This window comes from Sciurus carolinensis, chromosome 2 (assembly GCF_902686445.1).
Source record: "Sciurus carolinensis chromosome 2, mSciCar1.2, whole genome shotgun sequence".
Lineage (NCBI taxonomy): Eukaryota > Metazoa > Chordata > Mammalia > Rodentia > Sciuridae > Sciurus > Sciurus carolinensis.
This window is the reverse complement of record NC_062214.1, coordinates 22,725,390-22,753,197: the sequence shown is the minus strand read 5'-3', so window position 1 is coordinate 22,753,197 and position 27,808 is coordinate 22,725,390. Positions and strand designations below refer to the sequence as shown.

Sequence of the window (27,808 nt, the reverse complement as noted above, 5' to 3'; positions counted from 1 at the left end):
TAGGGAGACCCTGACTACAGCCCAGTCACATTCCCTGCTCCAATCCACCTTAAGTGGGCCGACTGAGGTTATAACTCTCCTCTTTCCTCTGTATACAAAGCAATGATTCAACAATCAGCAATGTAGTTTTATTTAAGGCAGAGATGGGGAAAGTCTGTGCCCCTCCATCCTCCTTCATCTCTCCTCTTTCTACCACTCAGTCCTATTCCAAGTCAGGCACTGGAAACTGCTAGAAAGGCTGAGGGACCAAGAGTATGGCAGAGTTTATGGACCTTAACCTCAGTAGCTCCCTTCTCACACCTCAAAGATTTGGGGGGCCTCTAGACCTCATCTAATGGAAACACAGCATTTCTGGTCCTCGGATCCTTCCCACTAGACCTTGGAAAACTTTGGGAGAGAATGATCCTCCTAAGGTGGGAGGAAGGCAGCCCCTTGGGAGGGCTAGGAGAGGAGTGACAAGGACTTGGGATAGAAGGTCTCTTGAGCGAAGTCCAGGCTGTCCAGGCTGTGTGCTCACACAGGGTATGGGTTGTCCAGGACTGCCACTCCTGCTGCCACACCCCCATCTGCATGCTTGATGGCTTTGGTTCGAAGTAGATGCCCCACGTGTTTGTTCATCACAAGTGTCTTTCCCTGCCTATAGAAACGAGGCCAGGAGACACACAATATCACCAAACCCAGGACCTTCCCTGGTCCCAGCTGAGCAGTACATGGGTAAACTACTACACCCAAAGCAGTGCTTGGATTTTAGAGTGATTTAGGTTTGCATCCTAGCTTGGAAATTATTAAACTTTGTATCATTGAGCAAATTCCTTAGCCTTTCTAACTATCAATATCCTCAATTTAAAATTGGGATAATACCCCTTACTTTGCAAGAAGGTCCTGAAGAATAAATAAAGCAAGAACAACACTTAGCATGATCTGGACTCTCAAATCATGTACTGAGCTATGAATTTTCTTCCTTACCTCTCTTTCAAGATGGCTGTGGTGGGGGTAGTAGTGATAGGCAGAGATGTTGAAAGTGGTTAGAAGGGGAGGGTATAGAGGGGCAGGTTCTGGAAGGGAGTGTGGCAGCATCTGGTATTCCTTACCTTGCCCTAACCTTGACATATTTTGTAGGAAGTGGCATGAGGGACTTGTTTCTTACAAATTCCCAAGTCCTTCTCTCTGCCTGATTCTTTGTGTGCAAATCCAAATCTAGGGGCTACACAGCTCTTCAAAGCCACTGAGTGACCTCTGGCTGACCCTTCTCACCTTTCTCCAGAATCTCTAGTGGACTTTGAGCTGGACCCAAACTCTCTTCCTCCCTGGAGTCTCTTACTCCTGACTGTCAGACCATCTATTCTCAATCCTCTTGGTACTAACTGCAATTTCCTTTATATGATGAGAAGCGAAGCACTTTTCATAAGGGTACCATTTGAGAGACCTGTGAGGTGGGCAGGTCTTGAGTTCTTGGCCTTATTTAATAGATAAGACAAAAAGTAAAAAAGCTAGGGATTGGCTGAGCTCGGACTGAGGCCCAGGATTCCTGACTGTCCAGGGTTTCCTTCAGGCTCACTTGGATGGTGCTCCTTCAGGGAGGTAGTGAAAGGAGCTCCTCCTTATTGGCTCACCTGACATAGACTCCAAAGATGCCCAGCTCTGAGATGCACTGGTCCACTCTAACAGGGCTGCCAGGACGTAGCAGGCAGTTTTCAAAAGGCTCAGGTTCAATCTTCTCCATGAGGATGTAGGAGGCCCTCTCCTCGTGGTCCTTTAGCTGCTCCAGGGCCTGTACCATTTCCTCCCCATACAAGTTGTTACCTGCAATTAAACTGGCCAGTTACCTTGAACCCTCTACTTACCTTCTTCACTTCTGGGACCATGTGGACAACTCAACAGCCTTAATTCATGACACCAGCTCAGTAAAACTGGAGTACATCTGGCTTCTGACAGGAGAGCCCTTACACAAGTGAACACACCTATCACTACAACATCCTGCCTGGTTTTTCCATCTATACATGTTCCTTCTCTTCTTAAATGTTGGGGTTCCCCAGGAATCTATCCTACACTCTTGTTCTCTCTTCCATGTACCTTTTCAGGGAGATCTCTTTCATTCCCAAGGTTCTACCTATACCCTATAACTTGTTAACTCCTGAATCTTTAACTCTTGTTCTAGACAACACACGAATGTACCACAGGTCTCCAAAACAAACTCAGCCATGTACAAACAGAACTCTATTTCTGCTTCAATATGCCCCTCTTGGACCTTCCAATTCCAAATTAGGCAAAAGGCATCCCTAAGTCCTATTTTAACTCCTCCCTCCTCTTTACCTCTGACACTACCTCAGACATGTCTCTCCAGTCTGTGCTCCATGCTGTCATAGCCCTACACTGTACCAGCTTCGTTCATGGTCTCTCAGCCACCAGTCTCTTCCTTCATTCCAGGAAATCTTCTATAATGGCTGAAACACTATGTTTTGCAAGTTCTTAACCACTGATAGCCACTTGGGTCCCAATCAGTCAAAAGTCCCTTCCTGCATAAAACTCTCTAATGGCTTCCCATCACCATTAGAATAAAATCCAATTTCCTAACATATATTTAATGCCCTTTATAATGCCTCCTACCATTTGCTACTCCAGCTTCATCAGTTTCTCACTAATCTCAAAACATACCACACTTTCATGGCCCAGTGTTTGCTTGAGGTTCCTCCTTCTGTTTAGAACACTCATCCCCCTTTTCTACCTGAGAGACTACAACCTAGGTCAAAAATCATCTCTGGATCTATGAGGTAGACATGACCCCTGACCTCAAGGAGTTTCAAATGAGGCAGGAAGACAGACACGTACTTTGTGGAACCTAATACACTACTGCCCTGCTACCCTGTCATCTACCCAACTAAAGTTGTTCAAACTCTCCAGTGCTGGTTAATCAGATTTCCTTGTACTCCACAGCACTTGGTCATGGGTCTTGGGGACACTGTCCTTGGTGGGACCTATGACACTTCCTCTTGTATCCACCACGCCTGACCTATGTCCATGGCAAGTGCCAGTGAGCACTGGTGACAACTTGATAGCTCCTTTCACCGAGCAGCCCTGCAGAGGCGATCCACCTACCTCCACCCTCTCTTTGAGGCTTTAGCACAAACCGGCTTGGGGCAGCAAGGGCCTCAGTGATGGCCTGGTCCCCTTCTTCACCCTGGCAAGAGGCAGAAACTAGTCACCACACAGTCTTAAGGCTAAAGAGGTAGCTAGGGTTCTGCTAATCATACAGATCACACAGCATTACAGGATGAGCAGGAGTGGGAACAGCCATAAGCTCCTTCGGACTGGACATTTCTTTGATCCCAACAAGCCCTTGCAGTCATAAACACAAGAATAGGTCTTTCTCTGGCAACACAGGCTCTGCACAAGGCAGCCTAGATGGGGGTATAGATATTCCTCAATTCTACCTGCCTTAGTCCTGTCCCCTGGTTGCCATCCCCATCTCTGCCTTTGTTGAGGGAGTTCACAATGAATTCCAGCCCTCTGAGGTTGCCCCTGTCCCCAACGTTCTAGGGGTTCCCCAGAGCACCATTGACCCAAGTCACATCACCAATAATATTTGCCAGTTCCACCTACTCCAATGCACTGGGCTCTAGGTTCTGCCACAGGAGGCCTGTCCTGAGAGAAATGGGTTGCATATGTACCATGTCCAATGAGTAGAGACCAGCAAAGGTGGCACGGAGGCGGGCCACAGCCTCAGGCTGGCCAGGGAGCAACATCTCCAGCACGCCTGCCCGGCTCAGCTCCTGCTGCACCTTTTTAGTCCCAGCCAGCTGGGTGGCAATGTCCGGACACTTAACAGCACATGACCTCTCCAGCAGTAAGCGTGCTTTCCAGTTCTGCAGAGGGAGGAACACAAAAAGAAATCTACTTTAGTTCATGTCTGCTGATCATTACTGATCAGGTGCCAGGTATTGTGATTTTTATTTTCATAATGATTATCTTCCAGGATCATTTGCAATATCCTTGTGAGGCAGGTGTGAATCCTGCAGGATTCTTTCCTTAGGGAGCTCATAGTCTAGCACACTGATAAATAAGGGGAAATGACAGAAGGTGAAAAACCTTTTATGAGGGTATAGAAAAACTGAGGAGGAGGTTTGAAGGGTTTGGGCCACTTATTTATGAGTTCAGCTTCCCACCATATTTCAATACTCCAAACTCTGATTGTTCTTCATAGTGTATAAATCTGTTGCCTTTAATCAAATAAAATCCAAACTCCTTATCATGGCCTACAAGACCCTGTGGGATCTGGTTCTTGTTTGTTTTTTAAACTTTATTCCCTATTTCCACCCCCTACCCCTGCCCCTTCCTCCCGCCTCCCACATTCCAGCCACATAGACCTATTATTCCTCAAATACTCAAACCTCCTCAGATCCTTTCCATTTGCTCTTTTCCCTTTGTCTGAAATTCTCTTTCTTTTGACTTTTTCCAGGAATGGCTAGATCCTTCTTATCATTAAGTCTTGGCTCAGTCACCTTCTCAGAGAAGCCTTCTTTGACTACCCTATTTAATGTAGGTTTTCCCATAATTCTCTCTTTTCACCCTTCTATTTTATTCAAAGCAGTTGCCTCCCAACTAGGAGAAAAAACACTCTTTAAAAAAAAAAAAAAACTTTCTGATGTCCCATTCCCTGACCAGACTGTGAGGTTCATCAGGACTGGACTCGTTTGTCTTATTTCTTTCTGTATCCCTGGTATCTAACACAGTTCCTGGTACTTAATAGGTGCTCAATAAGTATTTGTTACTTGTTACTGAAGTAGTAAACTGGTAACAGGCAGTCTGACAGGTGAGACTCAATGGAGATGGGGTAACAGAAAAATATGGACAAAGGCCTGGTGGGTGATCACAGGATGAATGATCTGTGGTGTCAGGGGCTTAGGATAAAAGAAACAGGGAAACATCAGAGAATCATATGTCCCAGTTTTGGTCCCCATTCTCAGGCACTGGGAAGACAGTCTGCCCTTGGCTCCAGATCACAGCAAACTATCCACAGCAGGATCAAGGCTAACACTTGAGGAGCAACTCCTGCCACACTCAATGCTGTTCCCCTGCAGCACCTTTACCTGATCTTTACCCAATAACCCCAGTCACTTAACTATTGGTCTGGGGTTCCAGGCAGAGTCAGAGGTGCCCATACAAATATCTCATTAAGTCACAAGCAGGGAAAGCAAAACCCAAACATGAGCAGAGACTTGCCCAGGGTCATCTTGCAAGTCACTAAGCTTTATAGATCTATCTCCATGTTTTAAACCTACTTTGAGCTTTTCAGTTCCCTAAAAATATCCACTACTTTACCTTGTTAGCTCGCCCTCCAAGTTTTCTTGATCCTCTTCCCTCATCCTGAAACTTGGATCCAGGATGGGTCCCAACAGATGGTTTCTTCCCTAATCAGCAAGTTCTCAACACTGCTAACCACTTCTCTAGAGGAAAGAAGTTCTGTAGAGTTGCCACCTCTGTCCAGTTACCCTCTATAGAGGTCAACCCTTGGGGGAGCCCTAGGTGAACTGTAGACCTGAAAAAAGTTTCCTCAATTTTCTAGGTCCTGCTTTCAGAAACTGAAACCCAGGAATGGTCCCAAGAGCCAGAGTCAGGCTAATGACCTCCAGACCATGGCCCATGTTATTCCCTAACTTATTTCCTCCTTTACTTTCTTGCAGGTGAAAGCAGACTCTCCATGGTATGTATGTTAGGAGTAGGACAGAAGAATGGTATATGGGAATACCACTGGCCTGAAGGTCAGAAAGCCTGGAAACTGTGGGACCTTTGACAAGCCTCTGCATTGCTCTAAACCTTAGTTTCTACATCTGTGTAATGGGAATAATTATATGCCTCACAGAGTGGCTGTCATAGTTAAGTGAAATAATGAATTGGTAAATAACTTTGAAACTACATGGTAGGATAACAAGATGAGGTAACATCATTACTTCCATGAACATGAATGAACAGATGATAAAAACTTTCTGACTCAGATAAAGAAGAAGTGAAGAGGAAGAAAATGGTGGTGTGCTAGAACTAGCTTGCATCAGCTTGTGAGAGCTGACTGTACCCCTCTCTTCCCAGCTCTGTGTTCAGAGATGTAGAGTTGGGGAGCTCAAAATTATTCTACAGAAATCAACAAATATTAAAAAACTGGTGCTTTTCTGCCAGAAAAGTGGCTGTTAAACATTTGCCAGCCTGTCTCTAGAAAATGTGTGAGTGACTAAAGCAGTGGATTCCTGAGGATGCTGATTCTAGAAGATAGGTGTTTGCAGAGTGAGAGGTAACAAGACCTTGCAGGAATGGAGGAGGTTCCAGCAGCAAGTTCCCTGAGGAGGAACCGAAGCTAGGACTCAGAAAAACCCTGGTTGTTGTGACACCTGAGTTGGGTCTCTGTGGAACTCTGGTAGGTCCCAGGAGGCCAAGAATTGTCTAACAGAAAAATACCAACCTGTGTACTGTACTGACTTGGCATATAGCCATCCCGGAAGTAAACCACAGCAATTTCCTGGCCATCCCTAGAACATAACATAGAAAAAGCTGCTGTGTTAAATTATAACTGATATGTTCAGTGGTTCAATCTATTTCAGGGTATATCAAAATGCTTTTGTCTTTTCTGAAAGTCAGTCCACAGGATCTGGGCTGGGGTTCACTGAAACCATTGAAAGGAGATACCTACACAACAAGTGCTTCCACTAAAATCACAGAGGTGTCCAATATGGAATGGTTTAGAATATTCCACATCTAGAGATATTCTAAGGAGGATACAGGGAAACAAGAAGGTAACCGGAATCAAATTAGGTAAATTCTAAATCACATGGCCTCAAAATGACTGAGTAACAGAATCATATTGCCATGCATAGCAAAACAGACTTGTAGTTGGATGCAGTAGTGCACACCTGTAATTCCAGTGACTTGGGAGGCTGAGGCAGATGAATTTTAAGTTCAAAGCCAGCCCTATGCAATTTAGCATGACCCTGTCTCAAAATAAAAAATAAAAAGGGCTGCAGATGTAGCTTAGTGGTAAAGCATCCCTGGGTTCAATCCCTCATGCCAAATACAAACAAACATAGACTTGTATTTCCATTGTTTTAAAGTAGCTGAAACCTAAGATTTCTTAAAATGGTGGGGTGGAATGAAATTAAACAATGAATCTAATTAAAATACAAACTATCATTTTAAACTTCTTCCCCTTTTCCTATTTGATATTGTTAGTTTATCCAGAAAGTAAACCACTTTGTTTTGTTTGAAAAAATAGTAAGTGGTATTGTGAAATCCTACGGATATTTTTAACTTTAACAATCACAAATTTCCAAATATGTGGTCACCTTCTAAATGGCCCATGGAGGGAAGGGCAGGTCTGGCTTGGAAGACAAATCCAGGCCCATGCTCAGAGAATGGAATCTAGAATAAGCCAGCTGCCCCTCTGCCTCCTTGATTGCCCAGCCCAGCTGCTTAGGCCTGATTGACCAACCACCAAGAGGGGCATGAAAACATTTGGGAGCTCAGAGGAGGATGAAAACAAAAGTTATCTTTAAGGATGATACCCTTATCCCAAATGTCATCAGTTATGACACAACCTTTTAGAAGCAGTCTGCTTGGCCTTTCTCCAAAATTTCCTGGGAGAATGAAATATTTCAGAAATTAGGAGGGAAGAAAACAAACCATCACATCTCCCAGAAAGAAAGATCATTTGGGGAAAGAGTGACAGAAGAGTTTCATAAACCAGTCGTTTAGTGGGTCCTTGGAGATGCTTACATAAACAACCTTCGGTCTTGGTCCAGAGACCCCTTTTCAGAGACATCTTCAAATCTTCGCCGGATTAGGTGGATGTTCCTGGGAAAGATGGATAAGAGTCAGGGAGTGGATGCTGTGTTCTGAGTAGCCCTTCCCATGGGGGCCACATGGAGGACACCTCTTTTACTTACTTGGCTAGTAGCTCATTCTCAATAGCACGCTGGTCAAATATGTTCCTTTCCTTCTCTTGAGCAATCAGGAGCACCTGAGCACTGGAGAAAGAACACAAATGGCCTGGGGCTGTGAGAGCTTATCCTTTCTCTGTCCCACCCACTATTCAAGAGTAAGAACAGTTTCCCTGAAAGAGTAGATGTTACCTCAATTTGGGATTAACTCAGGCATGGTCACCTCAGCCTTTAACACCTTATTTTCTAAAGGGAACTTGAAAAATATGGAGACATTTTCCCTTTTCCAGTGGGTATATGAAATACAGTAATAGCTGGGCATGTGGCACATGCCCAATGTCCCAGGTACTTGGGAAGTTGAGGTAAGAGGATTATAAGTTGAAGGATAGCCTGGGCAACTTATACCCTGCCTCAAAGAAAGAAAAAAAGAAAAAAAGGGAAAAAATTATAATGACGTCAATTTTAGATTTAAACCCATCTAAAACACCCAAGAGGATTTTTTTCTTACAACTGAACATAGTGATTCCAAAATCTGTCTGGAAGAACAAACAGGTGAGACAATTAAGTATTTTGTAAATGAACAATGCTGGGGGTCAAGTGCTAGTGACTCTATTACTAGATTGTTAAGCATATAATAAGAGTGTGGGGCTGGGGTTGTAGCTATGATAGAGTGCTTGCCTAGCACATGAGAGACACTGGGTTCAATTCTTAGCACCACATAAAGATAATAAATAAAATAAAGGTATTGTGTCTATCTACAACTAAAAGAAATTAGGGCATGGTGGTGCATGCCTATAATCCCAGCAACTCAGGAGGCTGAGACAGAATTACAAATTTGAGGCCAGCCTCAGCAACTTAACAAGGTCCTAAGCAATGTAGTAAGACCCTGTCTCAAAATAAAATATTAAAAAGGAAAAAGGGCTGAGATGTGGCTCAGAGGTTAGCATCCCTAGGTTCAATTGCTGGTACCAAAAAAAAAAAAAAAAAAAAAAGTGTGGCTTTTGCATAAAACTTTAGAAGAGCTAAAAAGATCCCTACAGAAAGCCACAGATCCAACTACAAATAAGGCTGGGGCTTCCCAACATTTCTGTGATGTCCACCTGACCAGGTATGATCCCACAGTACTAATGGGCTCAATGGGGCTTACTGGACCTCTTCCTCTTTCTTTATCCATATGTTTCTTAAAGAAGCAGGGGCTTAAGAACTCAGGGAAAAGCTTATGCAGAGAACTATCTGTTCAGCTGCCAATTAAACTATTTTTAGTGTCAAAAATAGGCCTAGTCTCATAAAGCCTTTATGAGCCACCAGCCTCATAAAGCCAATGCTTATAATACAAAACTTCATTTTTACTGTAACTGTACTGCTTTGTGCCTGTTGTGTCTTCCTAAGACCATTGGAAGCACTGGCTTAGGATGCTAAGCATATATTCCTGACCTCTTATACTGGGTCTCTTATCTCTTTGTCTGTTTTTCCCCACCTTAGCTAAACCTCTTGGATGGAACTGTTTGCCCGACTTCTTTCCACTTGGTCAAAATATAGGTCCTAAAACATCCCCTCTCTGGCCTACCTGAAATCTCATGAAGCCAGATGTGACATTAAGCTGAGTCTTGGCTTTGAGCTGGGAAACTTAGAGACAAGCTAGAAGTGATGCTCTCATAAGCCATCTTGCCCAGAGAGAGTCCTGAGGCCCAATGGCCTTGTTCTTCATTTTGCAGTATGAACCCTTGCACATGTGGGAGGGTGGCACCTGGCCCAGGCTGGCCTACTTTCAAGAAGCAGTGGAGGGGGAAGGCCGGAGGCAGAAGGTTAAAGTAGAATTGCATGCTCTTGCAAATTCATTCTGTCACCTGACAAACAATGGGAGTTAGACCCAGAAAACACTGTACCTCCTCCTTCCTTCAATTATGAGCAGCTGGAACTGAGGAAGACTACAAAAGTTGTCACCTAAGGAAGGTTAAGTGGTTCTAGCATGATGGCTTGGAGAGAGGACCTCTGAGTGCTAGTCACGGCTCTCCATGTGACTTGTGATGTGTCCTTGAGCAAGTGTTTCTTTCCCTGGACCCTGAGTTTCCAGGGCACTAATCAGATCATAGTTAATCAGATAATCAGATCGTAGTTAATCAGATCATAGTTCCCAACCTTTAAACCTCTTTCTTATTCTACTTATTCTAACCACATATTCTGTTTTGTCTAAATTGAAATCATAATTAATTGCCTAGGCATCCTTTAAAAAATCTTAAAAAGCATGAGATAACTAATGAAAATTCATCTCTACAAATGTTGAGCCTCAGTTTTTCAATCCATACTATGGGACCATATCTCTTGGAGGGAGAACAGTGTAAAAGAAAGAACTCATGCTTTAGAGGCAGATGAATTCTAAACTTATAAGTTCCATAACTTTAGGCAAGTTACTAAACCTTTCTGAAGCCTCAGTTTTTTCCTCTGTTAAACAAAATTATCACTAGTTCAATAGTAGCTATTTTATTATTATAATTATCATCATCATCATCATCATCACCATCATTGCCATCATCAAATGTACCACACTGAGTTTTTAAAGCATTTTTCAGGTCCATGGTCTTATTTAATTTTCACTTCCACCCTTTTAGGTATTATTATCACTCCTACTTTACAAATAAGAAAACTAAATCTCAGAAAAAAGAAATGACTTGCCAAGGACATTGTACTGTATCAGCAGAGCCTATTCTACTCAAATGGCAGAAACCAGTTCTAGCTTCAGTGCCACATAGCTCCTACCCACCAGTGCTTCATTCTGGACAATGAGTTTTTCCTCTTCATGTTATTCACAGACTGGCAGGAGTCCTCTGTAGTGTTTGTCCACCAGCGGCTCACCAGTTGACCCATCCCATGGCTTCACTCTCTTAAAATGCAACCTAACCAAGAGTTCTACTTGACAGAATAATTGTCTAATGATGTCTGAATGCTTATAGTCTGATTTTTTTTTTCTTTTTAGATTATAGTGAAGTTTAGCAAGCCCAGAGAGGCTCTCTTGGAGGCAACAGCATGATTAAGAATACAGGCTCTGTAGCTACTCAGGAGGCAAAGCCTGGAGGACTGAAAGTTTAAGGTCAGCCTCAACTTAGTGAGACCCTATCATAAAATAAAAAATGAAAAGTGCTGGGGATATAGTTCAGTGGTAGAATTCCCTTGTACCACAGAGAATCTCCAGTAAAATACACAAACACACACACACAAAGTTCTGGAGGGAGGTAAACTCTGGATTCTGCCACCAACTCACCATTTGACCTTGAACAAGTCACTTCACTTCTCTGAAACTCAGTTTTCTCATCTATAAAACAGGGGAGATGAATAGTACGTACCTCAGGAGCATTTGTCATGAGGATTCTATGAGATCCTGTATGTAAATCACTTGGGCACTAGAAAGTGCTCTAAGGTATGGCACTAGTAAGTGCTCTTTAAGGGATAATTGTTAACACTATATTAATGCAATAACTGTTAGTATTATGATCCCTCAATTATCTTGAGTCATTTACCTAGTATCTTCAGACATCTGGAACAGGTTGAGAAATAGGAAGAAAGCAAAAAATGCCTCTAAGCAGTTAAAATGGATACCATAAAATTCTCAAATCAAAGCTTACACAAGTACTCAACAGAGAGGCCCTCATGCTCTTTAGATGTAATCAAAACAACGTGATCATTTGTTTTTCCAAACCACAGAAAATCAGAAGGGAGATATGGGGATGGCAGGGAAGCATTCCAAATTCAAACACTGACAGCAGTAAAGAGTAGAACACAGGGCTAGGGATATAGCTCAGTAGCATAACACTTGCCCAGCATCTTCAAGGCCCTGGATTGATCCCTGGCACCAGAAAAAGAAAAAGAAAGGGGGGGGGGGGAGGAAGAGCTGATAATTGGGAAGCAGACAGGAAACCTATGAAGAAAATGAGAACTTAAAGCCTTGCAATGGAGGTACTGGTGCGTCTCTAACCCTAGGTGGCATAGCTGCATTGCAGCAAGATGCAGTCACCAAGAGGAATATTATTTCTAGCCAATATCATTTCATATTCTATGATTCCAGCTACTTGGAAGGCTGAGGCAAAAGGATTGAGAATTCAAGGCCAGCCTCAGCAATTTAGTGAGACCCTGTCTCAATAAAAAATAAAATGGGGATGCAGTTCAGTGGTAGAGCACCCCTGGGTTCAATCTCTGGTATGGGGTGGGGGGATGGAGAGGAAGATGAAAACAAAACTTCATTAAAATAAGTTTGGCACTTACACATCTAAATTTCTATTCTTAACAAAATCCCTTCATTCCCTAATGATGTCAAGCAAAGGAGAAGTTGCTGTACCCCATGAATGCTGAATCTAAAGCAGTAAAAAAGCTGCCATTTTTCTATATCCTTACTTGGCTGAGCCATAGAGCTCCCAGGCTTTGGCAATCCCCAGGGCCAGTCCCTTGCTGGGATTATTGGAGAGGATCTTGGCAGCTTCTTTGGTCTTACTCAGGACATTGAGAACATGTCTGTTGGAAGAGAGATGGCTACTCAGTTATTGGATTGACCGGAAGATCCCTCTGCCCTTGACCTCACAGATGTGTATAGAAACATTACTCTAATAATCATCTGGATACTTAAAATCTTCTTACCATCACATTTCTGGAGGATCCACTTTAGCTGGAATATGCTGGGCTGCTCTCACCTTGACCTTTGATTGTACATGCCCAGAGGAGCTCTGAGGTCCAAGTGAGCTGGAGCCTCATATACACTGGGCCCCCCCTGGTGCTGCTTGGAATGTTGCTGCAGTCCATCTGGAATCACAGCAACCTGGAGCATCTGTGCTGGCTAGGAATGGCTAATACTATGACCCAACCATCAGATGGAAGCTCCTGCACTGCTCTCTACCTTAGCTTTGGAATTCCTTTCATGCTTTTAGATAAGTCAAATTCTTTCTCACTGCAGGACACTTGCAGATACCGTTCCTCTGGAACACTGACTTACTTAATGACTAGATAAGCAGGACTAGATAAACCATGAGGTCCCTTCTCTCCCTGATACAGCAAGAATCTGATTACAAGTGGGAACTGTGCTGCGGGGCACATGATGTGGGCAGACAGGGAGAACACATGACCCAGGGCCTAGGAAGGCACAGTCATGATTGGAGATCCCTGGTTCAACCAGTGATTGATTGTACCTCCCTCAGACTGGCCCTCATATCTACACCCACAGCTACCCAAGGAACCTACTGGTGCACGGCTGGAGTACGGGAGGCCAGGCCCCCGAAGCTGGCAGAGATCGTGTTGATTTCAATTTGTTTCAGGGCTGGAGAGCCATCTGCGCTGCACTGGAACATGTAGTCTGAGCGGTTCAGACCCAGGAACACCGTCTGTGGAAAAAACTGAAGGCTGAGGACATCTGCCCAGGGGCTGCCTCTTAGAATCTAGTTACAAACAGACAGGTACCATAAACTCTATGTAACGGTAAGAATCACTAACTAATACTCCCAAACCCAGTAGGATCATTCTTCTGGTCATTCCAGAATTGGATGCTGGGATGTACAAACTCAGTGGGGACCAGTAAGAGGTAGATTCACATGAAATTATGGCCTGGGTCAAATTCTTCTGGTAAAAACAAAACAAGCAAAACAAACCACCAAGATGACAGGGAAGGTCCCAGACTTGGAGAGGGGCTGGCAATGGTTACCTGGGCAATTCCTTCTTCCAAGACTTGCTTATAGATGTCAAAGAGACGAGCAGTAAAATTGTCCATTTTGATGGTGCTGGAGAAGGAAACAGAACATTTTCCAGGCTACATGGGACCTTAAAGATCAAGGAGTCCTGCCCCCATTCAATGGTCCCTGAATCCCCTTTGGGTCTTCAGGCCAAAACTTGAATCCCCATTCCAGTCTTGTAAAGAATAGTGGTTAAGAATTCAGCCCTACAGCCAGATGACTCAGGTTTGAATCCCAGCTCTATCATCCACCATTAGACAACCTCACATTCCTTTTGAGAAAAATAACTGTACTTATAGAGTTGCAGTGAAGAGTAAATGAGACATTACATGCAAAAAATTGAATATGTTTTTCTGGTCCCAAAAAGAACTCAAAAATGGCATGTGATATAACTAACTACTCTACACTTGATGGTTGGTAAGCTTTCTGACTGACTTGATGTTACCTCTTCATAGCTTCCCCTATACTTTGGTACCTCCCAGGATATGTCTCCTTCTCCCTATCCACACAGCTCCCAAGACAGTGATCCCTGTGCCCCAATGAGATTTCTCAAACCCAAATTAAATATCCTGGTTTTCTTTTTCAATCAGCCCTCTAACGAGGTGATTTCCTCAGAGGAGCCTTTGCTGTCTGGGTCAGATCCCCCTGCTAGGTGCTCTCACAGCACTGTGGATGTTTCTGTTAAAGCACTGATTACTGTTCATCTTTCCATTTTATTTACGTAACGATTAGTGTCATCTCTCCTGTTTGTTTTTCCTTTTTGCCATGCTGGACATTGAACCCAAGGTCTCATGCGTGTTAGGCAAGTGCTCTACCACTGAGTCATATCCCCAGCCCTCTCCTGTTTGTCTATAAACTAAACAAAGGTGGGCTGTGTCTTAGTGGGATCATGATAATCCAGTGTGCTGCTGTGACATGTGAAATGTAGTAGGGGCCCATCTGCTATGGCTATGGCTTTCTGGTGCCTTATGAAGAGGCACAGGCAGGAGGACATAGCTTGTTAATACCACACTTGTTGCCTCTCAAGATTCAGGGTGGACTCTGCCTATCTGCTCAAGCCTGGCTTGCAGGCTCACCTAGTTATAGGGACCTTGCAGCAGAGAGTGGGGGAGGAATCAAGTAGCTCAGGACTGTCCTGAAGTTCCTCTGCTCCCAGCCAGCTCTGTCTCAGGGTGAGTTTTCTCATGGGGACTTTCTCAACTCTCAACACGCCTCCAAGAGTGCCCAGGTGGGCTTTAGCGTCTAGAAAAATTGGGAGACATTTTCCCTTTCCTGAAGATGTATTCACTTTCAATCCCAGGCTCAAAGAGGCTGTTCTCCCTTAGGAGTGAGGGTGTTGTGTATGTGTGTGTTAGAGGAGAAAGGAACAAGGAAGTTAGGGTTACAGAGATGGACTGAAGGGAAGATTGCCCACATAATCACATGGCTAAGTTAAAAGCCATAAACCAGGCTGCTTATATTTCCCACAATTAAGAACTGCAGGTACAAAGCTGGGCGCATTCTAACAAGGTGGTGGTAGGGTTCATACATGCATGACTCATTGGGCTTTTGGCTTCAAATCAATGGTTTCCAAAATTCTCATCATTAGGATCCCTTATCATATTCACCCACACACCAAGTGCACATTTTCAGAAGATTTTGTCTCTAACAAAATAATCTAGTCATCTGTTGAAAAATTAATCAGGGCTGGGGTTGTGAGTCAATGGTAGAGCACTTGCCTGGCATATGTGAGGCACAGTGTTTGATCCTCAGCACCACATAAAAATAAATAAAGGTATTGTATCCATCTACAACTAAAAATATTTTAAAAAAGGAAAAATTTATCAAAGACATGCAATCATATCATAGATATAAATATGTACATTTATATACTTAATTCTGAAATATAAATGCTGTGTGTGTGTGAGCAGGAGAGAGGAAGAGAGAGAGAGAGAGAGAGAGAGAGAATGGGAATTGCTTTACCATGGAAGTACATCCCCAGACATTTTTATTTTATTTTGAAACATCGAGTCTTGTTAAGTTGCCCAGGCTGGCCTTGAACTTGTGATCCTCCTGCTTTCCTCTCAAGTCATGGGGATTACAGGCATGTGTCACCATGCCCTGCTAAAATAAATAACTTATTTGTGTTTCATTCTAAAATAAATCGAGATATTTCACTTGTCCAAGAATCTGGAAAAAAAAAAAAAAAAAAAACCCAGGGAGAAGAAACAGAAAGGGGTGGGTGGGTGGGGTGAGCCATTTCAGGGGTTGTTTCCTCTTGTCCTGGGTGTGGCCCAGTCTTTATCCCATATCACCCAAAGATAAGAGGCCTGAGGTGACAAGATAGGGACGCTGCTTAGGCGAAGATGTAGGAAATCTCACTTTAAGCCTAATAACCTTCCCTATTCTTGAATTTTCTTCTAAACTAGGCTGACTGTCCCAAATTTTAAATGGAAATTTCATTCTTCAAAGCAGGGGTCATGGATTACAGAGTCGCAGAATGTTGGTACTGTCAGGGACCTTAGATTTTAGCCAGCCTCCCATTTTTTGCATGAAGAAATTGAGGTCCACGGAAGGAAAGGGACTTTTGTGAGGCAACATAAACAAGCAACAGAGCCAGGATTAGAAGTCAGCTTTCCTGACTCCCATACTACTACTGCTTGTTTTTCTTGTGGGGTACTTGACCTCTATTCCACCAAGTCACTGACACAGCAACACTTCATGTCACACCAGTCTTCCAGCAGCTCCTGAACCTCCAAGAGCTTTTAGCAGTTTCTAGCAGCTCCTGGATCCCCAGGTCTCACTTCCTAGTACCTGGAGAGAGTCTGTTCCAGAAAGGCAGGGTTCTGACTGACAGCATCCACTAGCAGGTTGAAATCCATCTGCACAGCATAGGCCTGTTCCAGCAGGGCACTGGGGACCAGTGAGGGGAAGAGCGTGAAAGGGGCATAGTTCACCACCTAATCAATGAGAGAGAATGGGGCATGGTTAGAAAACCTGTGATTGGGGGTGTCTTTCTGCAAACATCACCCTTTGCAAAGCCTGGCCTACATTTAATGAGAACACACCAATTGCAAAATAGTGATTAGATCTGGAAGGGGAGGTGGAGGAAAGGGTGAGTAAGGGATACTAAGAGAGCTTTCAGATTATGTGACAATTTATCTCTAAATGTTTTAAAAAACAAGAAGCAAAAAGGCAACAGCAAAACAAAAACAAACCCACAAAAATGATTAAGCACTAACTGTGTGCAAGGCACATGTAACACAAATGAATACATAACATGAATTCATCATTTAACACTGCAAGGAAGATACTACTATTATCCACACCTAACAGATAAAGGACCTGGGACAGTTAAGTTATAAGTCCAAAAAATATTCATCTGGTAAGTGGTACTAGGATTTGAACCAGGATGGTTACTAAACCACATTCACCTACCCCATGAATTCCTAGCTGGCTGATAATTCAAGTCCAGGCCCCTTATGCTAAGAACTCACACCCCAGTCCCCTTGTCTTCTAGCTGGGGTAGAGGGACAGTCCTGCTGGTAGGACTGCAATAGAAATGAACTCTGGGTCCCTGAGTAGAAGCCAGGAGTGATTCCCCTTGACTCCTCTCGAGGTACTCAGGTTAACAGGTCTGGAGTTCATCTGCTTTCTAGGTTATTTGCACTTTAACATAACCAAGAAACCCAAAAAACATCTAAGATACTTTCTACAAGGGGAAAATGCATTCTGGGATTCCCAGCAACAAATGAACTAGAACTTGGGTAAGATGATAAGAAGACTTTATGACTTGAATTATGAAGCATTCCCGAGTTTAATCTTTGAGTTAATATCAGTTTGTGGTTATGGTAATATAAGTTTATGATGTTGGAACTTGGCGTTTTGGGGGTTGGGATTGTAGCTCAGTGGTAGAATGCTTGCCTAGCATATGTGAGACATTGGGTTTGATTCTCAGTACCACATATAAATAAATAAAATAAAGGTCCATTGACAACTAAAAATATATTTTAAAAAAAGAACTTGGCATTTATATATTTACTTTAAAAATACTTCTATTTTGAAATAGATAATACAAACACATGATACAAAATTTAAGAGACACAAGGATACATAGTGATATGTCTCATTCCCACTCTGAACCAAGTCACCTAGTTCCTCACAGACACAAACAGTATACTAGTGTTTCACAAATCCTTCCAGACATCTATTTACTAATACATATGTATACACATATATTTTCTCTCTCTTTTTTTTTTTTTTTGAGGTGGGTACCAGGGATTGAACTCAGGGGCACTCGACCACTGAGCCACATCCCCAGCCCCGTTTTGTATTTTACTTAGACATAGGTCTCACCAAGTTGCTTATTTCCTCACTTTTGCTGAGGCTGGCTTTGAACTCACAATCTTCCTGCCTCAGCCTCCCGAACTGCTGGGATTACAGGTGTGTGCCACCGTGCGTGCCTGGCTACTTCCTCTCTTTTTTATACATGTAAAATTCTCTATATATGCTGTTCTTCCACTTGTAAAATATTTCCTTAACAATTAAAGCACTTACATTCATCTTAATAGCTGTGTAACATCCACTCTTTGGATATACCATAACTTACTGAATCTAGCCTCCTGTTGATGACTACTTGAGTGTTTTCTTTCTTTTTTCCTTTTACAATCAATGCTTTAATAAGCATCCTGGAATACACATTTTAGATATTTTATGTGAGAAGGTTCATAAATTCTAAATTTCTAAAAGTGGAAATGTCAGGTAATTAGGTTAGATCCATTTTAAATTTTGGCAGATAATTCCCAAATAACCCTCCTCAGTATTTAAGATGAAACTGAGCAAAGATATTCGTAAAAGTAAGATTTATTCAGGCTGAAGCCTTTATGGGCTAAAATGGGAATTACTGCAGATTATGTAAAAGGAGAGCGAATACCCTGAGTGCATACATGATGGCTACAAGGTGTTGGCTTTCAGTCAGAAGACCACCTTTCCCAACACCTCCCAGCTGGTTGGAAAACTCAAGTTATTCTTCTAAGACTTACCCCTGCCTGACCCCAGGATTCATTATTGCTTCCTTGAATTTTAGGATTAATGGTGCACATGTGTTCTTTGCTGCTCACACGCTAAAGGTATTAAACACATGATCTCTCATTTTGACGGAGAAATGAACATAGAATAGCATTGTTCTACTGTAGGAAAAACTAGTACATGTGCATGACAATAGCATTCTGCTTTGCAGTCAGGAAAGCAACAGAGAGTAGTGGGAAATGTGGTGAGGAGACAGGCTGGGTAGGTACCTCCAACTCTTCTCCCCCAAGATTTTTTTTTTTAATGTTGGCTCTGACTTTTAAACACTCTGATTTAAAAAAAAAAAAAAATACTGTGAATAATGCTTGTCTCTGGAACAAAGAGACTTACTGTACCCTTAAAGTCTTTTTGAATTTTGTACCCTGTTCATTCATTACTTACTCAAAAAGGAATTAACTCTGTAAACACTGCAGGAGCCAAATCTTTAGCTTGCATGTGCCTCGCCTACAGCCCAGAACCACAAGGTAAAGTTCACACTCCTACGCCACACTGTATCCAAGGCCTCTTGGTTATCTGACTTTGGTCTGCCTTCATTTCTACAACATCCCTGCCTTTCAGTTGCATTCTCTTGAATACTTTTTTGTCTTTTCCTACTTTGGGGCCCCCGCTATGCTGTTCTTTTCCCCATTTGTCTTTTAAGGACTAGCAATATCATCGCTCATCTCAACCTTCTAATCATCATAAATTATTCTTTCTTCCAGGTGACCTGAGAGAGGCAGTAAAGCTTGGATGTTGAGAGCATGGTCTCAGAAGCCAAACCCTTTGGATTTCAATTCTGGCTCTGCCAATTATTCCACCATTTATATGACCTCAGGCAAGTTACTTAACTTCTCTGGGTTGTGGTTTCCTCATCTCTGTTAAATAAGTCAGCAATTCCCAAGTGTTTAGTACAGTGCCCGGCACACAGTAAATAATAAATGATAGCTACTATTGTACAGCTGTTTCCTCATAGAACTGACATTATTTAATTTTGTGCTGGGTTATGTTCTCCAAATAAACCCTGAGCTCCAGAGGCTCAGGCTTCTGGCTGACTTACCTCTGTTCTCAGTGTCTAGGATGGTCTGGCATAGAGCAGGCAACAGGTAAAGATTTAGAATGAAATCACACACGCATGTGCACACACACTTCCTGTATTTTTCTCTGGATTATTAATCTCATTGAGGATTGGGCCTTTCCTAAACTGCATTAATTCCAAGAAAGACTAAGTGTTGGAGCTCCACATAATGCCTATTTATTAACAGAAGAAAGAAAGGTTTGAATGGGAAAAGATGTTGCATTCTGGATTCTGGCAAACAATTCACCAACTCTAGGCTCACAAACAAAGCAATTTTATTCCCAAAGCCAGAGGCAGGTTTTTCACAGCATCAGCCTACTTTAGATGATGGCCATTCTCATATGCTTTGGTCATATTACTAGGTCTGGACTCTCCAGTAGGCCCATACTAGTTTTGGGGACCACAGAGAAAAAAAGAATGTGGTTGGGTTTTAAAAAAAAAAAAAAAGATCCTAGGAGCTCTTTAGTCACCAATAAGGATGCTCTCAAGGTATACTGTTAAGTAACAACAAAAAAGTAAGCAAGATACACAAGAGTCTGAGGCAGGAGGATTGCAAATTGGAGGTCAGCCTGGGCAACTTTGCAAGATCTTGTCTCAAAATAAATAAATAAATAAAAATTAGTATTTCTTGCCCACTGGCCTGCCTCGTACATGCATGGTCTGTGGCTTGAGCTGCTGGTGCTGCTGAACTGAACAAAGTGCAGACTGAGTCAAGTGTTACAAAGCATTTTCTTTGACTTGGATGACACACGCATTGACAAGGCCAGGTGAGCAGGAGAGGGATGCTGTAGGCAATAAAGCTCTTACATTTGAAATACCATTATAAAGAAAAGACTGAAATCATCTGTGATAAAGTTCAAGTTAAACTTAGCAAGGAATGTTTTCATCCTTACAGTACATGCATGGTAGAGCTGAGAACTTAACACTGGGAAGAAGCAATTCCAGAAACAAAAGGCAAGGCAAACAATAGGAAATTGGCTGAAGAATGTCACTTCCTGTGGAAACCTACTCATTTACAGCATATGACCCTAGTAGAAGACCTCGGCCAAACTTCCCAAGGAAGTTCACCTACTCTTATTAACAAAAGGTGACAAGCCAAGCCAGAGGTGGTGCATGCCTATAATTCCAGTGGCCCAGGAGGCTGAGGCAAGAGGATCTTGAGTTCAAAGTCAGCCTCAGCAAAAGTGAGGCACTAAGCCACTCAGTGAGACACTGTCTCTAAATAAAATACAAAAAAATAGGGATAGATGTGGCTCAGTGGCCAAGTGCCCCTGAGTTCAATCCCCAGGACAAAAAAAAAAGTGACAGACACAGAGGGAGATGATTGAGGCCTGTGCCTGTCAGTCCTACTTTGACACTACTGTTGTAGGTGGAAAGCAGAAAGAGGAGAAATCAGGGCTGTGGTTGTGGCTCAGTGGTATAGTGCTTTCCTAGCATATGTGAGGTACTGGATTTGATCCTCAGCACCACATTAAAAAAACGTTAAAGATATAAAAAAATTATAAACAGGAGAAATGTGCCCCTTCCATATTTTATCACTGCTGTGATCTTCTTGGAGTACAGCCTGGGGACTGTGAGATGGTTGGGGACACATTAGAAACTGATATATATGGAGGCCTCAATGTAGAACTGAAAGCAACAGCCTGGATAAACCAAAGTGGAATAGTGCCACTGAAGTCATCCCCATTCCATATTATATAGTTCCTTATGTGCTAGAATTACCTGTTCTCTTACAAAATCTAGATTGCAAAGTCAGTATGTCAGTTTAAAGCACATATTATGATACAGTTCTAAGAATAATTTGACTTAGGATTTAGTGGTCATTTTGTGATGGTCCTTCCAATCCTATTGCTTTTGACAACCAACCACTGACTTATATTATATCTTAAAAGGCAGACTGCATGAATATAGGTTACTTTTAGTAGGGTATAATCCAGAAAACTTGAGGATACATTATTTGTTAGTCTGTGACTTGAGACTTTTTAAAATTATTTTATTATTAATCTTTTAGTATTCTGGCTCCATGACACCACACAGAATAGCTTATGCATGGACACATGAATACAAGTTATATGGCTTAAAAAAAGAGATATTCTAAAGCATGTATAATAGAGATTTACCAAAGCAAATGGATCTGGTTCATACAAAGTATTAATTCATGTAAATCAAGGTATTTCATAGTGAAATTATTTTGCATATTTCTTAACATAACTCATATTTTTGCCTACTCTGGGTATGTACTTTTCTATTATAGATCTAAATTTTCTGCATGACATTTTGGGGGGGGCGATTTTTCTGTGGTGTGTGCATGACAAATAGATTGCCCCAGTTTAAAAAAAAAAAAAAGCAGCTAAAATCAACACGTAGTGCTCCTTTTCCACGCTATTTTCACACCTTTCTAGAGTGAGTTTGTAATTCCTTTGTAATCTTCACCTCGTGTAGAGATATTTTTACTGTTTTTGCAGGCACAGTGGAGTTGAGGAGACTAGACTTGCTGGGGATAGGTGCAGATCATGTGGCAACAGAAGTCATTTTTCCTCTGGTGGATCTGTAAGAGGGGAATTGCCTCCATGTGGTCTAAGCAGGCAGTTTCTCTTACCCTATCTGTTCTCTATGAGTGAATGGTTTCACACACATGATGAAACTAATAGAACACTGGGTTTTGCTATGAACCATTTCCACAGTGCCATTTTAATACTTGGGTGACTCTTGGGGTTACCATCTGCCTTAAATCTGTTTTTCACATTTTCAGAAATAATTGCTATTTCACAAATTTCTGCATCTAATTTGGGGTTTACTTGGAGGTTATCAATTAATGGCTCCATGGCGTGTATCAGCTGGCAACTTGAAAATATTTCCTAGGTCATGAGACTAGACAGTCCATGATTTCATTAATTAAACTTGGAGTGAAGAGGTTAATAAAGAAAAGAATGGCAAATAAGGAGATTTTTTTAATTAAATAAAAATTAAATAAAAGGGTCAGGGATATAGCTCAGTAGACCTTGCCTGGGTTCAATCCCAGTACCACAAAAACAAAACAAACAACCAAAATAACAAATAAAACAAACAAAACAAAAAAAGGTACAAAAGAGCTTGTCTAGTAAGCTTCTTTGTGTTAAAAATGAGAAAAGGTCTATGTAGTTATTTACTTATTAGGAATCAACTACCTAAAAGGATAAATAAGAACACTAAAACATAGCTGCCTTCAGGATAGGGTAGTTAGGAAATGTGGAAAGGAAGGTTAAACTGTAAACTCTTAAAAACTTTTGAATTTCGTGTATTTTAAACTTTGAACCATGAAAATGTAGCACCCAGTTCAAAGTAACCACGTTTTATTTTATTTTATTTATTTATTTTTTTTTTAAGGATGAAGTTCGTTTGTTTGAGATGAGGTCTCACTATATTGCCCAAACTGGTCTTGAATTGTGGACTCAAGCGATCCTCTTGCCTCATCCTGCCTAGATGGGACAAGGTGGTACAAGCTATCATGCCCAGCCGAAGGATGAGATTTAGAAAATATATGTATATGGTTTGGACTCAGCAGTTCTTTTACATATCAACCCTAGAGAAACACTTATACAGGGTCCAAACAAGCATGTACGTGGGTATTCCCTATTGTGTTATCTGTAGTCATAAAAATATTAGAAGTCACCTAGATGGCCTTTGGGAGAGCAAAGTTAAGTTGTGACCCATCCACATCTGAAATATTATGCATCAGAGTGACACAGACTCTTAATGGAAGATGTTAGAAAGAGTTCTAAGAGAAAGACTGTAAAAACAAAAACAAAACATATCATAGAATAATAAGTATGATCCAGTTTGTTTTTTCTTAAATTATGCATTTCTACAGAAAAAGACCTGAAAGGATTTACCTCAAATCAATTATTAAGAAATTAGTGTGATTAGGGAGGGCTTAAAAAATACTAGCTCCCTAGACAGAGTGCTTTATGTGAATTATCTTCTTTTACCGACCCAACTAGGTAAGTCCTATTATTATCCCTTTTTATATATTTGAAGAAAGTGAAACTGAGAGGTTAAGTAACTTGCTTAAGTCATACTTTGAATCCCAGATTTAAATTTGATAACTCCAGCATGTTGCTGTTTTATTTTACATACGTCTAGAGGTCAATTTTAAGTATTGAAGAAAATAAAATAAAGCAAAAGAGATGTGGTTTCTGAACCAAAAGATCTTCCCTTAGTCTGGCAGGGCCAGGCAATGGGCAGTGGGATCAGAGAAGGGTGATCAGGTTGTGGGGAGGTTCTAGGACTTACATCTGAGGAACTGGGCTCCTGTGTGGTCCTCAGCAACACGCCCTCAGCCAAGGCCCGGTCCACGGCCTGCCTGGCCAACTCTTCCAACTGTTGCTCATCCTGCAAGAGGCTCCCCCAGCTGGTGGCCATCCCAACCTGTGACAAAGAGCTTGGTGACACATGGCCTGGGGTCCATCAACCACTGAAACTGGCAGATAGCCACCCAACACTGTGGGACCCTGGTTGGGTCCCCTGAAAAGACAGTGTCTGTGGTACAGAGGAATGAACGCTGGCTAGTCCCCGCATTTAACTTCCATATGCATGAAACAGTTTGACAAAGTATTTCCATGGCTATTCTCTCTTTTGATTTTTAAAAAATATTTCTTTTGTTGTCAATGGACCTTTAATTAATTAATTTATTTATTTATATGCAGTGCCAAGGATTGAACCCACGGCCTCACACATGCCAGGCAAGTGCTCTACCACTAAGCCACAACCCCAGCCCCTCTCTTTTGATTTCTAATACAGCAATAGCATTATTCTCATAGGAAGGAAATGGAGGCTCTGAAAAGTGAAGGGTCTTGCCCTACGTACTGACTGGCAAAGCCTAGACTTGAACTTGGGTCTCTGGACTCCCAGCCCAATACTCTTCATTGGAAAAAGAAGCACTAATGTCATATGTGACTGGGACAAGTTCCTTCCCTTCCTAGAGATGCAGATTCCCTGTTTGTGAAACAAGGGGTATAGGGGAAATCTGTTGTTTCCAAACCTGGATTAACATTCTAGGTTGCTTGAGAAAATATATATTCCTGGACCATACTCCAGAGATTCTGATTCAAAGAGGTCCAATAGGAGGAAGAGGTTGAGACTTGTATTTTTATGAGTCTTCCTGGGATGGGGGCCATCATAGTAGATTAATTTCCCTTCTTATTCCAACAACCCATGTCAGCAGATCTCAAATAATTACATAGGAGGCAGGGAGGGAGCCTTTTATGGAATGCCATGAATTGCAGAGAAGGTTAACTCCTCCCTCACACTAACCTGAAGCAAACATGCTAGCAAAAAACAATTACATTCTATGTATGGATATCTATTATCACAGCACCTAAAGAGAAAAAATATATATTTAAGATCTTACTTATTTTATTTTTTTAAGAGAAAATATTTTTGAGAAATCACATTATCAGAATAGAAATGACTGGGCTGGGAAAATAGCTCAGTTGGTAGAATGCTTGCCTTGCAAGCACAAGGCCTTGGGTTCAATCGCCAGCACAAAAAAAAAAAAAAAAAAAAAAAAAATAGAAATGACAGAAACCACCAGGCACTGTGGTGAATGCTATAATCCCAGCTACTCAGGAGTCTGAGGCAGGAGGATTACAAGTTTGAGGCCAGCCTGGGCAATTCAGCAAGACCCTGTCTCAAAATAAAAAAATTAAAAGGGGTGGAGGTGCAGCTCAGTGGTAAAGTGTCCTGGGTTCCACACTGAAAAACAAATAAACAGACAAACAAACAAAACCCAAAAAGCAGAAACCCAAGTGCCTACTATAATAGAAGAAATCTGACTGTTTGCCCAAAGACACACACCTTGCTACTCATTCATTTGGCATCTAGGCCTCAGGAATTTAGAAAGACCTAGATAAAAATGGAAATGCCAGTCATTCATTTTGTTCTTACCTATTGTCATTTGATTTTGAGAGCAGAACATGTCTGCCCAACTCAGTGGTTCCCAGGAAGAGAGCCAGGGAATGAGAGGTAACCCTCATTGCATTCAGCTCTGCCCCCATCTTCTCATGACAGAGTTGGTGTTAGGCCAATTATGCAAGTCTGCTGGCCTCAGCACAATGTTTTGAAAGCATGAGCATGTGATCTCAAGAGAGTCCTGATGACACCCCTGTTGGGTGACAGATAACAACAGTCATAGTAAAGAATAAGGCTCTGAAGTCAGTCAGACCTGGGTTTGAGTACACAATATTATTTCCCTTATAAGTAACTTCATTGTGTGGATTAAATGAGAAAAGTCTGTGTGAAGTTTCTCACCAGTGTGTGGTGCTTGTATTATTCTACTTTCTGTTACTATAATGAAATACCTGAGGTTGGATAACTTTATAAATAGAGGTTTATTTAGCTCACAGTTTGGGAGATTCAAGGATATGACACTGGCTTTGGTGAGGACCTCATGCAGATGGCATTACAAACTCAGGAAAGCAAGTGAGAGGGAACCAAACAGAATGACTATAAGGGTCAGAGTCACTCTTTTTGGAAATGGGTATTGAACCCAGAGGCACTGTATCACTGAGGCACATCCCCAGCCCTTTTCATTTTTTATTTTGAGACAGGGTCTCACTAAGTTGCTTAGGGCCTTGCTAAATTCTTGAGGCTGGCCTCAAACTTATAATCCTCCTGCCTCAACCTCCCAAGTTGCTGGGATTACAAGCACTGTGCTCAGCCAGTCTCATTCTTTAATTTTTATTTTTGCAGTACTGGGAGTTGAATACAGGGCCTTGCACATATTATAAGCTATACCCCAGGTCCTTTTTGTTTTTTGATATAAGGGTCTCACTAAATTGTCCAAAACTTGTAATTCTCCTTCCTCAGTCTCCTAAGTAGCTGGAATTACAGGTATAAATCACTACAAGAAGTTCAAACTGGGCCCTTTTTTTCTCATTCTATAGTCTCTGCTCTTGTGTCTTATTTCAGTTTTGCTGATGATGCTCAAATCTATATTTTCACAGCAGTACTTTCCTGATGGTCAAAGTCGAATATCCAACTGCTTCCTGGAAGTCTCCACACAACCAGAGTGGAATTTTTTGTTGTCTCAACAAAATCTGCTTCTCTGATGAACCTCATCCTGGCACCCAAGCCTCATGTATAGTTCTTTCCATTTTACTCCAACCCTGTGGATTCTGCTGCCTAAGTACATAGTTTTGAATTCTTCAATGTCTATCTCCACTGTTAGTAGCAGAGGTCTGCCCGCTGTCTTCTCTTTCCTGGGCACTAAACAGATACAGAATGAGGCATCTTCAGTGACCAGGATGCACCAGCCTCGCTCCCTGTTCCAGGCCTTGGCAGGTGCTGTTTTCCCTTTGGAACATTCCCCACTACTCCTGATTTAGTTTTGGTAGCCTTCCCTGTCCACTGATTTTCTCGGTACCACAGGAATTGCATTTGTCTTGATTACTTTTCTAGTTGGTACTAACGCCTAGAACTGGATTCAGTGAACCTTAAATGAATCATTCACCAAAACACTGAAAACGCCCACAGGGAAACCCGGTCGGACTTTATCACCAGGGCGAGGCCAGTGCCTGCCCAGCGCTCGGGGCAAAGATGTTCTCCCGTTCAGGCTTGCCCTCCACGGGCCCGCTCGCTCCCACCAGGAACGAAGTTTGGTTCTAATCGCTCCCAGTTTTTTGTTTTTTAATTTTTTCCCTTTAAACTCTGATTCCAGTCTCAATGGCACTGTGTCCCCGACACCCGCCCTAACTGGGATATCTGGGATCGACACGCGCCAGCCCAGCCCCCCTCACTGGACATAAGTTTCCCTGTGCCTGCAATGGGTTTGAGTTACAAGGTCTCCAGGCATCTGCGTTCCAATTGCTTGCCAGACCCCTCCCTCACAGTTTTCCTCCAGAGGAAACATGACCCTTGCCAGCCGCCGTTGCCGAGCCCCAACCTACTAGTTCGTGGTCCCGCCGCGCACCGTACTCAGGCCCCTTGCGCCGCTACCCAGACTCAGGGGGCGGGGTCTCGGTGTGGCCCAGTGCGCTTGCGCGGACCGCCCCCGTTGGACTTAAAGGGTAGGGCGGGGG

General features: G+C 42.4%; 1 protein-coding gene and 1 pseudogene across 3 annotated transcripts; one reads left to right on the top strand and one right to left on the bottom strand.

Annotated features, from left to right (window-relative positions):
- Window positions 1-109: 109 nt before the first annotated feature.
- Gss (glutathione synthetase) lies at window positions 110-27,752 on the bottom strand. 3 transcript variants are annotated; one of them, XM_047540925.1, is made up of 13 exons: window positions 27,677-27,752; window positions 24,024-24,158; window positions 16,424-16,569; window positions 13,603-13,678; window positions 13,146-13,285; window positions 12,309-12,425; window positions 7,929-8,009; window positions 7,759-7,836; window positions 6,452-6,518; window positions 3,669-3,863; window positions 3,097-3,178; window positions 1,614-1,803; window positions 110-637 (listed from the first exon to the last, which is right to left on the bottom strand). In XM_047540925.1, the coding sequence occupies exons 2-13, from the start codon at window positions 24,150-24,152 to the stop codon at window positions 514-516; spliced, it is 1,425 nt and encodes a 474-aa protein (XP_047396881.1). In that variant the 5' UTR covers window positions 24,153-24,158; window positions 27,677-27,752; the 3' UTR covers window positions 110-513. The 3 variants fall into 3 exon arrangements, with proteins under 3 accessions (XP_047396881.1, XP_047396882.1, XP_047396883.1); XM_047540926.1 differs by lacking the exon at window positions 27,677-27,752 and adding an exon at window positions 25,677-25,695; XM_047540927.1 differs by lacking the exon at window positions 12,309-12,425.
- Window positions 20,230-21,520, top strand: LOC124972582 (N-acylneuraminate-9-phosphatase-like; annotated as a pseudogene).
- Window positions 27,753-27,808: the final 56 nt, after the last annotated feature.

What these genes read in the sequence shown, in the direction of transcription:
- Gss (XM_047540925.1), bottom strand. Translation starts at nt 24,152, where the DNA reads ATGGCCACCAGCTGGGGGAGCCTCTTGCAGGATGAGCAACAGTTGGAA. An exon ending in CTGGAACAGACTCTCTCCAG is followed by an intron (nt 13,679 to 16,423) that starts GTACTAGGAAGT and finishes TTCCTTCTCCAG; the next exon opens with CACCATCAAAATGGACAATT. An exon ending in GTCTCTACTCATTGGACATG is followed by an intron (nt 3,179 to 3,668) that starts GTACATATGCAA and finishes GCCTCTTGCCAG; the next exon opens with GGTGAAGAAGGGGACCAGGC.